Here is a 14981-nt window from a genome sequence, read left to right on the forward strand (position 1 = left end):
CAGTGCTTTGCAGTGATCACGGTGTGCACGTGGTGAGTGAGATTGGGTTTTGCAATAGCATCTCCCCGCGGTGAGTATCCTGTCTGATACCTTTTTATATATCTTGTAACCAGTTGGTTCAGTTGCATTTAGTTTTAAATGGTTGTTAATAGTACAATATTAAATGCTTGGTCTTAACCTGATTATTGTCCTTTTCTTTTATCTCCTTTTAATAATAAATACTGAGTCTTTGACTTGAATGCACGTCTCCGGCTCTCCTTGTACCTGTAAAATAATTTGTTTGTGGGTTCAGGCAGAGACCCTCACACTGGGGTTGGTCACAAACGTTACAAGCAAAATAAGTAAAGCTGAATATTATCTAAATGAAGTGTGTGACAGACTCTGTATCTGAGCCATACCAGCAGCTCTTCCACTGCTCTCTGCAGCAGACCAGGAAACACTCTGACGTGTAGCGCGCTGACGTGATGCTGACGCTAAATACTTCAGGTAAGACATGAAACTGGCAGTTTCTTGTTGGTAGCTTCTGAGTGTGTGCTTACTGGCTCGTAGCGTGGCCGGCTAATATTATGGTGCTTAGCCTGTGGCTCTGAGGCCAAATTCAGTTGCGTTCAGTTTGACAAACAGCCACAGAGACTGAATCTGTCCTCACTGGTGCTGTCCACCACCACTGAGCTGTGACAGGAAGATGTCAGGGACGTCAAACCACCAATCATCTCCCTTTCTTTGTCTTTTTTTGGCTAGCCAGTCTGACGTGTCCGGCCCTCATTGTGGGGTGTGATCCAGTTCTTACACCTGGCCCATGTGCAGCCCACCAGCGCTTACAGATGCTCCGGCCCGGGACTGGAACCCCGACACTGAGAGCAGCCACAGAAAGGCACCAGCTTTCCTGCTCAATCTATGACCCATAAGTCAAGACAGATTACGTCTGATTGGATCGTTGATGGCGCGTCTGACCTACAATCTGCTGCATTCTCATTGCCGTCTCCCTGGGCGAAGGTTTCCATGGGAACAAGCCCTGGGCTCCTCTAATCTGTTGTTTTGCAGCCCTCACTCATCTGGAGGCAGGCTGGATTCTTTTTTGTCAGGCCCATATTCTTCTGCTCTATTTCCTCACTGAGCGCTCGCTCCCTCTCTTGCTCTGCTGCCAGCATAACCTCCTCTCTCTCCTGCCCTCCCTCCAATCCAGCTTCCTGTTATGAAATGGCTCAGACAGGTCAGTTGTAGAATCTCTGCCGACATGGCAGCGCTGCAGCCCAGTCACAAGGCTCTGCTCTTATTGAGCTCCTGATGACAAATGCACCAATAAAAACCTGGAAGGCAACTCGTACTCCTGTTCTGTGTTGTTTTAATTCACAGTATTTCAGCCCAAGACAGACAAAGGGGACAGATGAAGAGGAGCCCAGTGTGTGCTCATTATATAACAGGAGAACGAGGACAGAACAAAAGAGAGGAATAAACTGTGATGGAGGAAGCATTCAAGTCCTTCACACATCCCAGTGCAGCAGTGTCCAAATAGCCCCACAAGCCAAAGCCTGAATCCCTGCTGGAGCAGAAAAGGTTTCTGGTACCAGAGTGAAGACCAGCTCAGATGTGCCGAGGTGGGAAAAGCATTTCTCTGTTTAGCTGCTCTGAGCCTCATTCTGACACCTCAAGGCTGTTAAAGGTGTCATCGCACCCCTCATGTCAGCCAGCGGTCCAGCCCAGTCCAGCCCGGGCCACCCCAGAACCAGGACCAGTCATCTAGAAATAAAAAAGGCTCCGGACATGAGAAACAAGAGCCTTCACTGAAGAACTCTGAACTGAAATCCTGATGATAGTTTGGACTACAGCAGTTCATCCACAGAACTTTTCTAAAACGAAGGATTTTCATGAAATTTATTAAAAACGGAAAGTGGTCCACATGAGACTATGTGCAGGGTCTGGAGAGGAACGCACCAGTCCCACCACCGGTCCAGCTCATGAAGGATCTTCTACTTTCCATCTGCTGGAGTCTGTTGATGCTGACTGAGCTTTTTCCAACTTTTCCAAAAACAAGTTCCTAAACGAACAGAGATGTTTGTGGAACATTAAAGGTGCTCATTACTGCGACAGGGACCAAAACAAGCTGCTGTAAATAAATCATAAGAGCTGCTCTGGTTAGTTAACCAAGCAGCAGCTGCTCAGCTGATCCAGCGCAGCCAATGGGCTTCCACCGCAGGACGAGTCCAGTGGGTTTGTCTTCGTTTGGATCCGCTCAGCGGGATGCCGGTGTTTCCTCGTTTTTCCGCCCCCTCCTTTTGGTTTCGCCCAAACCGGCCTGAGCAGCAGCTCCTCAGCCCTGATCCCTCTGCTGCTGCTGCTGCTGCTGCTGCTGGGAGGCGCAGGAGGCGGAGGAGGAGGAGGAGGAGGATGCTCTCTGTCTGCCACTGAGCTGTCAATGGCCCGGTGCTGCTGGACGGCTGCGCGATGAACGCTTTGGCTTTTTACAGTCCGACGCCTGGAATGAGTCTGATGATGGATTTCCTTTATTTCCTGTGGATGCTGCCGTCGGTGTGGGCTGTCGAAGGTAAGCCGATGTTCAACTCTTGTTTGGATGTGAATGGCTGAAGATGTGGGACGCGCGCAGAAAGCGAGGGGACAGCTGCTGCATCAGTGCGCGCACACACACACACACACACACACACACACACACACACACACACAGATATATATGAATGTGTGAAGGAGCCAGTAGTATCCTGGTGTGTTTGTTCAGAGCTGGTCCTGAGGCTGTGTCTCCATCTCGCTGCTCTCTGAGACCTCAGGAGGCTCTGCTGGACTTCATCAGCTCCTCTTTATTTGACATCAGTAGAGTCCTGCTGTCTCCAGCAGTGTTATTTTCCTCTTCCTTAGAAGTAGGTTTCCAACCTGTAGAGCTCCATCCACCCCACAGACCTCCAGTGTGCAGGCAGGACGTCACTTTATCAGCAGTGCTGGACATTTGTGTCGGTCAGCTTGCCTGATCTCCTGGATGACATGGTTTACTGTTAGTGGAGCTGTGAGGACTCTCCTCAGTGACTTCTGGGTTTTCACTGTGTAGGTCCTGTTTTAACTGCCCCACTGGGGTGGGAGTGGCTGACTCAGGGTGAAGGACCACAGACAGACAAACTAGGGAGGATTTAGAATCACCAGGTAACCTCAGCATGTGGTGGGCTGTGGGAGGAAGAACCCGGGGCTGGGTTTTCACTGGCAGTGAATGAAGACAAACTCCATAATGAAAAGGCTCCAGAGCTTGTGGCTGTGAGGCGACGGTGCTGCCGTCCTCCCCAAGCCCTCACTTGTGCCATCCTGTCCATCATCCTGCCCATCATTGCTGTCTTTATTGCCATTACAGCCGTACTGTTTGGCGCTTACAGCTGTAAACTGTGTGCTTATATACTGAACGGATCAAAACACATTGGTGAAGAAAAGTCTGCCTGGAGGCCCAAACCACAGATAAATTAGGGAAGAGCATGAAGTCGGTGTGAATAACTCTGGTTTGAGTCTGGAACGATTCTGGACAGACGAACCTCCAGCGATGAGCCGGCACAGCTGGACTGTATTAAACATACCTATGACTGGTATAGCATCACATTTAAATGAATTAATACTTCTACTTTAATATTAGCAGTACAGTTTATCTCCACAAGCTTCCTGAGCCGCTGGGGCTCACTCAGTACAAACTCACGCTGAGCAGCCAGGCGTTCTGGTGGAGACACAACCAACACAGTGTGCATAATAATAAATAATAACGCTGAATAACACGAAACAGAAACGTGTCTGAATGTGTCCATATGTCTCGTTAACTCCATCATGTCTGTTGGATAATAAGGCTTCATACGTAAGTCTACAACAATCCACCAGAGCGGCACCATGATGACGGCAGTGATCGGTTTGATCAATACTGAGCCACAGTTATTAATAATTTATTATTAATAGTTATTAATAATTTGTTAATAGTCACGATTATTAACTGAGCTTATGGACAAAACAGTTGCACTCTCTCATGTGAATAAACAGAGCTGTGCTTTCATACGAACTGCAAATCTGTCAGAATAAAACCTACAATAAGGTTCTTCTTCTCCTGAATCCAAAACATCAGTAAAACTACATCCAAGACACCTGGTTGGCTGAACATGTCTTTATGAATAGTCGCTGTAGTTTACTGATGCTCCCTAAACGCCTCAACATCTGGGCAGATGTGCACCGGGACGCCTTTAGTCTTTCCTCAGTTTGTGCAGTGCAGTATCTCTGACAGGTGTGTGACTAAAAGGATTTAGAAACGAGTGAAACAAGGTGTTCTAGTGTCACATTTACCTGAGCTGAACCAAGCCAGTTTATCTACGGGCTGTTTTCATTAATCATCAGCTAATTGCCTCAGCGGTGCACACTCCTACTCACATTTGTAAATCATCAGAGTGCCACAAAGTCATTGTTACCCAGAAATCCTGGGGCGAGCAGCACTCTGCCATTTGGCAGCATTTCCCAGCAGTGCTCCTGCTTTGAGAGGAGGCCCATGGACAGGACCAGGGTCCTGTCAGAACACAGCCCAGGTGTCTGACTGCTCAGTGGACTCAGTCAGCTCTGCTTGTGGATCACACATTGGATGAAATGTGATAATATTTGAGGGCTGCCCGGTGGTTCAGTGGTTAGCAATGTCACCTTATAGCTAGGTGGGTTCAATTCCCGTCCTTGGATCTTCCTGCGTGGAGTCTCCATGTTCTCCCCGTGCAGCGTGGGTTCTCTCCGGGTTCTCCGGCTTCCTCCCACAGTCCAGAAACATGCTGAGGTTAATTGGTGATTGTAAATTGTCCGTAGGTGTGAATGTGAGTGTGCTTGGTTGTCTGTCTCTAAGTGTAGCCCTGTGATAGACTGGTTACCTGTCCAGGTGAACCTGCCTTCACCCTGAGTCAGCTGGGATAGGCCCCGCCCCCCATGACCCTACTGAGGATGAAGGTGTAGAGATGATGGATGGATCGAAGAAAACATCTGCATGAGTATCATCAAGTATTGTGACATAAAATAAGAAATAAAACGCTGCTGGTATTGTGCTTCATTTAGAGCTGATCTTAATTTAAATCACATAATTAACATAATGAAAACAAAAAGCTTCTTTAAATAATGATCCTATAGAACTGCAGTTATATAAGGACTTTGATATGGAGTCTGGACAGCTCAGTGATTAGCGGCTATTCACAGTTTCTCTCTCCGGCTTGAGGCCAAATGTTTTATTTGCCATCAACAGAGAACTGGCTGCTCCCATGATGATGATGAATCGCTGGAGGGTTGGAAAGTTTCCTCAATCTTTCACAGTCAATGAGTGTCATTTTATAGCAGCGCTAACAGTGATGAAGCAGTAAATGTCTGAAAAGTTCTCCTAAGATCCTCTTATCCCTAAAATTAATTTCCATTCTCTGCCAGAAGCCTGTTGTCTGGAAAGATTCTCCACTCCAGCATTTGGCCAGAATATGAGGACAGTTGGTACTCGTCTGGTTCCAACAGAACCAGATCCTGATTCTATAGCATACAGTCATATCTTAGATCGTAGTTAGCGTCCACCAGAACTGCTTTTCCCAAGTTTGTGTGAACAAACCTGGATGGGCCCTAACCTCAGGCCTACCACAAGCCTTAGAACCAGCAGACCGTCATCAGTCAGAGACTCACGTCTGCTTGTTTGTGTCTAAATGGGAGCAAATCCTCGCAGCAGGTTCCACAATCAGCTGGAGAGACGTTCATATGGGAGGGCACCAAGAACCGCCTCCTAAATCCAGACGGAAAAAGAATCATTTTCACTTTAGTCTGCTTATGGGTTTCTCAACTAATTTTATATTTTGCTAGAGGCTGCAGGTGGATCAGTGGTTAGCACCGTGGCCTCACAGCTAGAAGGTCGCCAGTTCACGTCCCAGTGAGGACACCCGGGATCTTCCTGCGTGGAGTCTCCATGTTCTCCCCGTGCAGCGTGGGTTCTCTCCGGGTTCTCCGGCTTCCTCCCACAGTCCAGAAACATGCTGAGGTTAATTGGTGATTGTAAATTGTCCGTAGGTGTGAATGTGAGTGTGCTTGGTTGTCTGTCTCTAAGTGTAGCCCTGTGATAGACTGGTTACCTGTCCAGGTGAACCTGCCTTCACCCTGAGTCAGCTGGGATAGACTCCGCCCCCCATGACCCTGGTGAGGGTTAAGGTGTGTAAAGATCAGATCTGCACTAGTCGTCGTGCTAGCTGAACGTCTTTTCGTCTCTTGTATTGTCTAAATCAATCACGAGTTCAGCATTTTTCTCAGTTCATCAACTAAACTGCTTTATTCGTGTCCGATCAATCATCTTGATTCGGCAAATGCTGATCCAAAAAGTCTTTACAGGGACGGGTCTGGACTTGCCGTCACCATGGTTACGTTCTTCAGCTCTGTTTTCCGCTGATAGCGTTTTCTTTGCTAAGTAGCGTTTCACACAACTCTGCTGTGAAGACGGCAGGAGGACATTCTCATGACACGAAGTCTTTCTCTGTGTGACAGCATCGAGGCGCGTCGGCTGACTGAAGCGAGCTAACCGCCTCATAGCGACTTTACTGTGACGGCAGCAGCGTCCGTGTGCTTCCACTGGGAGACCCACGGCGCTCTGCACAGCCAGTCGTCCACCTCACCTTCCTCCTTACAGGGGAGAAGCACTGGTTAAAAGCACAGTAACTACATGAATTCCTTTGTTTACCTCGACAAATGGGGCGGCAGTACTACTTCAGAAGTACTAATATCACACTGTAATGCTACTTAAGTATAAAACGCGATATAAAAGTAAAAACAGTCAACGCAGAAACATACTTCCTATAACTGTCATATATTATATCATTACATTATTACTATTCTCACAATCATGTGAAAGCAGAACTTCACTTCATACCAACAACATCCAGCGCTACACGTTCATGTGTCGGATGTCTGGAATGTCCACATGCTGGTGGGAATTTACTTTAAGGAAGCGGTGCAACAAGCTGAAGCAATTAGTCCAAATCGATGAGCCAACAATTTGGAGGTCAAACTAAAAGTAAGTGTGAAGCGTGACCATTAAAGGTGCCAAACGTTGAAGGCTGTAGACTGTGATGGTCAGCGTGGAGGTTTGATTCTTCCCTGTCTCTTCATCCACCTGCTCACGTTTGACCCAAAGGATTCAAGATTCAAGGATTCAAGGCCTTTATTGGTCACAAACACGGTTATACATGGTGCACCGAAACAGTCATGGTAAATGTTCTGCACTTATACAGCGCTTCTACCCAAAGCGCCTCACAACGTGTTTCTCATTCACACACATTCACACACCAATGAGCTGCCATCAAGGTGCTGCTGGGAGCAGCTTCAGGTTCAGGGTCTTGCCCAAGGACGCTTCGGCTGTGGAGGGGATCAAACCACAAACCTTGTGATTGGAGGACAACCCGCTGTAACACCTGAGCCACAGCCGCCCGATAATAAGATGAACAAGAATAAAGACTAAAACACACAGAGTCCACGTTGTAGTAAACTGGAGATACTGTGTCCTTTTAAGTCCATTTTGAAAAGTAGAATCGTCTGGACCGCCCTCCCCTCTCAGGCCTGACACTTCCAACCATGTCAAAGGCTCCCTTCCATTGGTGGTCCCAACAGTCCAGCTCTCCTGCTCCCACACTCCATGAGTTCACACAGGCTGCCTGTGTTTACCTGGCCAGGTATGTTTGCAGCAGATGCTAAGTGCTCATCCAGCAGAACATCATTTGCCTTTGAGTTGAATTTCACATAATTGCGACGTCGTACACCAGCAGGTGTCATTCACACTCCTCTGTCTGTCTTCAAGGTGCTCGCACAGGAAAGGTGATAATTGCTGTTCTTCACAACAGGAAACCTTGTGATTAGATACAGTACATGGTGCTCAGAGGAAACTCTCATCAGCCCCCAGGAGGAATATTAGAGGAGGAATAACTTATCCCTGGTTTCCCTGAATTCTGCTGTAAAGCTGCTTCGAGTGTTTTTATTGGAGTTGATCCATCACATTTGTTTTCTCGTCTATTCAGGTTCTTCAGACAGTCTGGACAGATACGGAGAAAACACAAGTCCAGTTTAAAATCTGTATACAATAGCTAGTTAGTCTAGACATGAGTGGAAGTTGCGCTGAAGGACATGAATGTATTTCATATTTGTGCTCCAGAGACAGCATGTTGACGAGCTTCAGCAGATGTACAGTTTTGATCATCTTTATGTGTTCATGTGATGACGTTGTGAAGTGGAAGATTCTCCACCACACAACAGACACTTCTGAGGACATTATAATATGACATAGTTCTAAATGATGACCTTCATCTGATGACGGAACATCTTTATCTAGTTGGGAGTGGTCTCTTCCAGGATGACTGATCGGTTGGACATCCATCCAGCTCATCACTCTGACCACGTTTAACATCCAACATTGTACCACTGGACGTATGACAGGAGATACGGTGAAGTACAAAAGCTCCCCTTGGAGACGACCACATGAACTTATTCAACCTACCGTGTCCTCGTTTCTTAGAGGCCCTCTTGTTGTTTGATCTTGGAGAGAGGCCAGCCCGGCGTCAGTGCCCTTTGCTGACATTTCACAGTGGAAGTCAGTTATCTAAGCCAATCAATATTCAGTGTTGGGAGAGCACAGTGCGTATTCGCCTCTGGGAGCAGTGACAGAAAACATTGAGCATCAAAACAGCCCATGACCCAGTTCTTCACTGGCCTATGGCCGAGTCGGGAATTTGAACTTGATAAAAAGAAACGCACGTCAGCGTCATAGAGCTGCAGCAGCATGGCGTCACAGGCCAGACTGTTCATACTGATGTATCTGAGTTGGTTTTAGTCTGTAGCCAACTAATGAACTAACTAACTAACCATTTAGCTTTCTGTCCAGTTCCAGGCATAACAACCACATGCCATCGAGGATTATTTACGACTGTGGTTTCACCGTGACTGTTTGTGAACTGCTTCGTTTTGTTGTTGTTGTTTTAAACACATCAGTTACACAACTGATTCTTGCACAAAGCCCTGTGTGAACGCTCCTCAGTCAGCTGGAGACAGGGCCAGCACAACACAGAGCTCACATTGTCCTGATACGTAGTCGCTGGCTATGCCATATGCTTCAGTCTAATTAGGTTTTTTTCCTATTCATTGTGTACATTTTCGCTCGCAGAGGATTTTCCCTTCTGATGTGAACATCAGCACGTCCACTCAGATCAGCCACTCTCTGTAAAACAGGCTGATAAATACACGGGGACTGAATATTTAGTGGTTTCTTATTCACACGACATCCTGCTTCTGGCTTGCATGACATGTTCCCATAGGTGAAAGCTTCGGTGCATTTTCCCCAACAAGACACTGAGACTGTGAATCTACTGAAGCATAACTTTTTAGTAAAGCATGAACCGTCGATGCATGTTCTCCTTCCCCCAGGAGATCAGTAGATTTAGTTCATGTGACATCTGCTCAGCCAGTCCCCGTCCTGACTGTTATCCAGCAGTCCTACATCACCACGCTGGAGTTTACAGGACCGTAGCATCAATATGTCCCTGCTATGATCTGAGTTTATAGAGGCTTCTCCAATCACATTTACACCTAGAAGAATTTAGAAAGAACCACTGTTCCTTTCAGTTTTCATGTCGAAGGAACTGTTTTTAATCTGGAACTGTCAAAAGTTAGGATCTTTCCACAGTCTGATCCAGTTTAAAGTCCTGCATCGTCTCCATTACTGTAGTTCTGCTCTGGCTCAGCTGAACCCAAACACAGACCCTCACTGCCTGAGATGTGAAACAGTGCCTGCAACTCTTTGCCACATGTTTTGGGGATGCTCAGAGCTCGGTCAATTCTGGTCCTCCTTTTTCATTTTGTTTTCTAAAATGTTCAAAAAGAACATTCCCCTCTGCCCCCTCTTTGGCGTTCCTCCTGCAAACATATCCACAACTTCCAAGCAGAACAAGGCTCTTGGTTCTCCACCCTGATAGCACGGCGGCTGATATTACTGAACAGGAACAATGCTGCTCCTCCCACCCACACTCATCTTATCCGGAACATCATGTCTAATCTTCAATTGGAAAACATCTGATATCGTGTAAATGGCGCCCTCCAGAACTTCCACAGCATTTGGGATGGTTTCATAAACTTTGTCAGGAATCTTGATGGTCTGCAGTTGGACTGATTGACATCCAGCAGATGTAATACACGATTTAAACACTTTACCTGGGTGTTAAACTGGAGCCCCCAGAGCTTTGAACTGTTCAGTCCTCTGAACATCTTCCATCTACATATTTTTCAGATGCGTAGCTCTGTAATAGAAGCACGTCTTTATTCTGTGAACGGTTTAACTGTAGCTGCTGGACGGTTTTCCTGGAGGACTGTGATGAGCAGAGCAGAGGATTCTGTGACTGTTGAGTTTTCCCCCTTTTCCTTCCTTTTGGTATTTATGCTAGCATGTCGTGTGTAGACCGACTGTAAGCTGCTTTAGTCTGTGGAGCCGCTGATGGCATCGGGGCTAGCAGGCAGCTTAACCCACAGACATGACAGTATCTGTCTGACCAAGCAGGAGAGCCAAGTGCACCATGACCACAGAAGACCTGCCTCAGACTGATCCCATTTTGAACAATTATAAATATTAAGTAAATAGTGGATCTTTTTCCAGTGCTGTGTGAATGTGAGGCTCTGAACTACTAGTTGGACTGGACAGTACATCCAAACTACATCATCTGGAGCAGAGGGAACCAAGAAAAGTTCATAGTACAGGGTTCCTCTGGAAGGCTCAAGGTGAGGAAGTTTCAATCTGGATGATTCAGAGACTCAGAGCAAAGCAGCTAGTATCTAGTACCAGCCATAGTTTACTGTGTGTAACCCGGCTGGGACATTCTGACCCCAAGCTGACAGACGTGCAGGTGAAGCTACTTAAGAATCTGATATTCAGAAATGTCAGTGTGAATGGATGTCACGTGGCACGCTGGTACAAACTGCCACCTCTCCCAGGTTTGAGCAGCATCATCAGGATGAACTGCTAGAAAGCTGGAGTCAGAGCGCCGGAGGTTGAACCCCAAACCTTCTGATCTGAAGCCACAAGTAAGCTGGAGGTGATGTGTCGCAGCGCTGCACCACTTTCATGTCAGTTTTCCTCTAAACTGAAACATAATGAATTAAAGTGCGCGTCATGCTGTTTTAAAGGGACCTGAACATGAGTTTGATTATTGGACGTTAAGTTTGACGGTCCTCTTGAAGCGTCCTTATTGTGGGTCTTCAAAGGGCTTCAGATGCCTCTTCTTGAGGCTTCTTGCAGACCAGGGTTGATGTCAGCTGCTGAAGTGGGGTTCTGTTTACAGCAGAGTCTCCCTCGTTGAAGCCATCATGGTAACTGCTCTGCACCGATAAAGCACTTTTCTACCTTAGCGGCGCTTTACAGCGTTTTCTCATTCACACCAGCGGTGACAGAGCTGCCATCAAGGTGCTGCCTGCATCAGGAGCAACTTCAGGTTCAGTGTCTTGCCCAAAGACACTTCAGCTGTGGAGGGGATGGAACCGCCAACCTTACGATCAGAGGACAACCCGCTCTACCAGCTGAGCCACAGCCGTCCTCGATTAATGCCTGTTTTTTAGGCTCAGCTTGTTTGTTTCTTTCTGATCTGCAGGAGCAACCTTTGGTTCTAAGTAGAGGACCCGGTTTCATACTGCGGGGTCCGTCCGTGTCAGCTGGCGTTCAGCGGCGGTGGTGATGCTGTCCATGTTTGTTTTCTCAACAACACTGACGTTAATGCATCTTTCAGCAGCAGCCGTGGTTCAGACAGCAGAGTGGCTGATGGCTTGATTGTCACAGTGTCCCCAGGCGTCCAGGCAGCTCACATGCTGAAAGGCTGGACGAGAAACACACTGTACAGCAGGAAAGACACTCCGTCGGTGTTATCGGTTCCTCTCCAGCTGACAAGGAAGATTTTCCTGCAGGTATCTCTGCTCACAGGTCTTCCACACAAATGTGGACCAGATTGTTTCACTTTCAGAGGCTTCGTCCATCTTCTGTGACAGAGACAGTCAGAGCCCACCTGGCTTCCACGCTTCCACCAGTCGGCTGGTGTCAGTTCCACCTGCCAGGTCTTCAGCATCACACCACTGTTCCTCAGGATTAGTCTCAAAAGCATCAAAACATTTAATTTATATTTTACTCTCATTTACGTTGAAGTTACGTCACGGCTTGAGTGGTTCACCCACAATGGTCCACATGTGTCCCATTAAAAATAAAAGTAGTAAAATTATTAGATGAGTTTAGATTGCACTTGATTTTTCACCACAAATGGGGAAACTCACGTGTTGCAGCCGTCTGGACACAGAGCACAGAAAGAGAACAAATAAAGTCTAAAGAGGAAGAGCTGAGCGACACACACTGAAGCTCCATGTAATGATGCTATGAACTGGATCAAATAAACAGAATCAAATATGATGATTATTGTGTTTCTGTCACTTTGCACATAGGAAGAGGAAGCGCAGGACTTCCAGGTGGAGTCTGCTGGCCGTCATACAGTCAGGCACACTTTGATCCACTGTTTGCTTCCTGTTTCTGTCGCTGTTCTCCGACCACAGAGCTCCAGTTGTTTTCTTCGCTGACAGGAACCATGAGGTGTTGTTCTCAGACGGAGGCGTGTCACACTCTCGTGGCTTTTTGGTGGAAATAATGCATTATGCACTACTGCCGCTGCACTTTGGCACGAGATGGTGTCACCGTCCTCGACCACTGAAGCTGTAAAACTACCTCAGCAGTGCGTTCTTCTAGACTTTCTCTCTGTAGATCAGGCTTGTGCTTGAAATGGTAACACACAATTTATTTAAGCATATGCGCCACGTAGCATCCATCCATGATCTATACACCGCTTAATCCTCATTAGGGTCGTGGGGGGCGGAGCCTAACCATGTAACATGACACTGTAAACTAAGAAAACCCTAAACAAACCCTTAACTAACTAGATGACATGCAGTCAGCCTTATGTGAGGAAATTACACAGAACAATATTGTTTTATTTGGTCTCAAGTTAGATAACGTCTGATCCCTAATTAAGAAAAACCAAGCAGGAGGCTGCATGAGTGTGTGAGCTGATGCTGAAAGCAGCATGGCGGCAGCACTGTGACATAAAACAAAGTGAAAGTCGCTGATGTATCCTGGTGGGTTTAATCCAGCGTGGCGTACAGAGCGTGGTGCAGCCTACCAGGATTATGTGTGCTGGACTTAGTTGGCCCTCTCTCTCCTCCTTCCTGCCCTACTTTCATTGAATCATGCATAGAAAGGCAGAACAAGAGCTCTCCCTCCCTCCCTCCCTCCCTCCCTCCGCCTCTCTCTTTATGCACACACACACACACACACACACATCATATACACATACATATATATGTGATGTGTGTATATGTAAGAATGCAGGGACAGATGGAGCTAGTGGGGGAGGTGGAGGTGGTGGGGGTGGTGGGGGTGGGGGGTCATCATTGAACAGAGCAGCATTATGAATAAAGACGTCACTTCCAGGTTTTGCTGAAACATAAATTGCATCGTGTTAAATAATGATTTAATAGTCATGATGAATGAAGTCCCAGCGCCGAGGGGAACCGCGACCCAGCGTGGGTCTGAACAGGGTCTGAACAGGGTCTGAACAGGGTCTGAAAGGGTCTGAACAGGACGCCATCAGCAGCTCCTCCATGAGAGGCATTTCCAGCAGCATACTGTGGCCATTCAGTGAGACTGGAGGGACTGAGGCGCTGCCATGACAAATGTCTAGTCACGAAAGGAGGGCAACATATACTAATGCACCCCCGCCCTACAAGCCCACGCTGTCCCCATTTCGCTGCTCCAGCAGCCATCAGCGCTTGCAGCCCGTGTAAGCCTGCCTGCATGTTAAAAGCATCACTGCTGCGCTGCTCTTCATTATTAACACACATATTCATGTATGTTTTCTGAGCTCCTCTCTGGCTGCTTCATGGTCACACGTTCAGGTTGTCTCCTTACAGGCAGTGGTCGGGCTGTTGGTTCTGGTCTCACATGGCCCTGCTGTGGTTGATCTCATGCACAGACATGTAGAATACTGGCTGAAAGTTTCAGGCACTTCAGAGGTTTATTCATCGGGAATGCATCTGATTGGTCCCAAATGTATTCCCAGCCAGAGTCCAGAAAGTCAATCAATGACCTTTGTGCCAGATGAAGAGGAGTCCTGCTCTGGTCTGAACCACAGAGCCCTGAGCTCGACATCAGGAAGTCCATCTGGGATGAGATGAAGACACAGAGGAACCGTGGCGTGCAGGAAGCAACCCACCTGCTGAGGGCCTTGTGTAGGAACTCACCTGATACGTAGAAACTGAACGTCTTAGAAAACATCCTCCCGTCCCACCTGGTGTCTGAACCCTTCACCAGCACTGCTCACACCGTCCAGAGCTAGAGCGGGTCAGTACACGTATCAGCGCCGTACCACACACAGTGTTATGAAGCAGACTAAACCAATCAGAGCTAACACTAGAAGCTCCTGCCTGTAATAACTCTGAATGCTTTTTGAGTTTTTGAAAACAGGCCGTCATGGCTGCTGCAGATATTTAGAGCCGAGCAGCTCGTCGGCTTTCTGCTCCTCAGGTTTATGTACAGCAACTGCACTTGTTGCTGTATTTTTACTTTCACTTATATTTTGCTCTTCTTTTGTTGTACTTTTGATTTATTGGGTTTTTCTCTAAAAAACTGGGCCCTGAGTTCTAATGTGGTACCAGCACCATGTGGACGTGAGCCGGCAGGACCAATAAAGCTCCGGGAATCCTTTAACTTCTGTGATTCTTTAAAACATCTTTAAAGCCTCACCGATTATTGTTCACAGAATTTGGCTGAATTTCTTTTTACTGAATATCCCATATCTAATCATGTCAGAAGCTCATGCAGAGTTTATTTATTTGTTTATTTTTTACAGAAATTAAAATAATAGAATCTATTAGAGATGCGCCGATCCAATACTGGGTAT

The 14981-nt window shown here is 47.1% G+C and overlaps 1 protein-coding gene across 1 annotated transcript in view; it reads left to right on the forward strand.

Moving 5' to 3' along the window:
• Positions 1–2445: 2445 nt before the first annotated feature.
• The window catches only part of LOC103362253 (ephrin type-B receptor 2-like), a 33765-nt gene continuing 21229 nt past the window's right edge, over positions 2446–14981 (forward strand). The window contains exon 1 of the mRNA XM_008288553.1: positions 2446–2545. Coding sequence (XP_008286775.1) covers positions 2446–2545 — 100 coding nt within the window. The remainder of the gene's footprint in view (positions 2546–14981) is intronic.

This window comes from Stegastes partitus, unplaced genomic scaffold (assembly GCF_000690725.1).
Source record: "Stegastes partitus isolate 25-593 unplaced genomic scaffold, Stegastes_partitus-1.0.2 Scaffold564, whole genome shotgun sequence".
Taxonomy (NCBI): Eukaryota; Metazoa; Chordata; class Actinopteri; family Pomacentridae; genus Stegastes; species Stegastes partitus.